This window comes from Buceros rhinoceros, unplaced genomic scaffold (assembly GCF_000710305.1).
Source record: "Buceros rhinoceros silvestris isolate BGI_N320 unplaced genomic scaffold, ASM71030v1 scaffold26250, whole genome shotgun sequence".
Taxonomy (NCBI): domain Eukaryota; kingdom Metazoa; phylum Chordata; class Aves; order Bucerotiformes; family Bucerotidae; genus Buceros; species Buceros rhinoceros.
This window is the reverse complement of record NW_010391764.1, coordinates 3912-4659: the sequence shown is the minus strand read 5'-3', so window position 1 is coordinate 4659 and position 748 is coordinate 3912. Positions and strand designations below refer to the sequence as shown.

Here is a 748-nt window from a genome sequence, read left to right as displayed (position 1 = left end):
TATGAAGAAGCCAGCAGAGCCCGAACCTGCCTCTCATTAGGCAGCAGCGAGGCACATCGTCAAAGGAGAACATCGTCTTCATTCCACCGAATCACCACAGCGTTTGTACCTAGAAGTCGAGTTTTAAGCAAATATCCGGCCGCTCTCCGCCGCGGCCGCGGTCCGGCAGGACCCGCCTCCCAGGCGACGATTCGCCTCCCAGGCGACGATTCACCTCCCAGTCCGGCGGAAGGCCCCGCCCAGCGCCGAGAAGGCGGAGCAGGGGGAATAGTAGCTTCCGCCTTCCCGCCCCTGACCCATAGTGGTGGTGCGAGAGGAGAGGAGCTGGGAGAGGGGGGGATTTGTAGGGTGCTGCTGCAGACATGGCGTCCCTGCTGCCGCGCATCGAGCAGCTCTCGTCGCGGGTGATCCGGGTATTAGGCTGCAACCCAGGGCCCCTGACTCTGCAGGGCACCAACACCTACTTGGTGGGCACCGGGCCCAGGTAACGACTCTGCTCGGGGGCGGGTGAAGGGGACAGGGGCGGCCCCCGCCCTGTCCGTGTCCCCTTCTTCAACCCCGCTTGGGGCCTGTGTGCTGCCTCCGGCTCGAAAAAGCGGCTGCTGGACTGTTCCGAACCCCCTTAATTAGGGTAAAAAAAAGAACGGGCGGGGGTGTGTGTGTGGAACTATTAAGTTTTCGGGACCCGTGCCTGGAGACGGCTAGGGTCGGTGAGATTTGGAGCTGCGGCCGGGGGACTGTTTGGCTG

General features: G+C 63.1%; 1 protein-coding gene across 1 annotated transcript in view; it reads left to right on the top strand.

Moving 5' to 3' along the window:
- Window positions 1-362: 362 nt before the first annotated feature.
- The window catches only part of LOC104499467 (beta-lactamase-like protein 2), a 2383-nt gene continuing 1997 nt past the window's right edge, over window positions 363-748 (top strand). Inside the window, exon 1 of the mRNA XM_010142980.1 lies at window positions 363-484. Coding sequence (XP_010141282.1) covers window positions 363-484 — 122 coding nt within the window. The remainder of the gene's footprint in view (window positions 485-748) is intronic.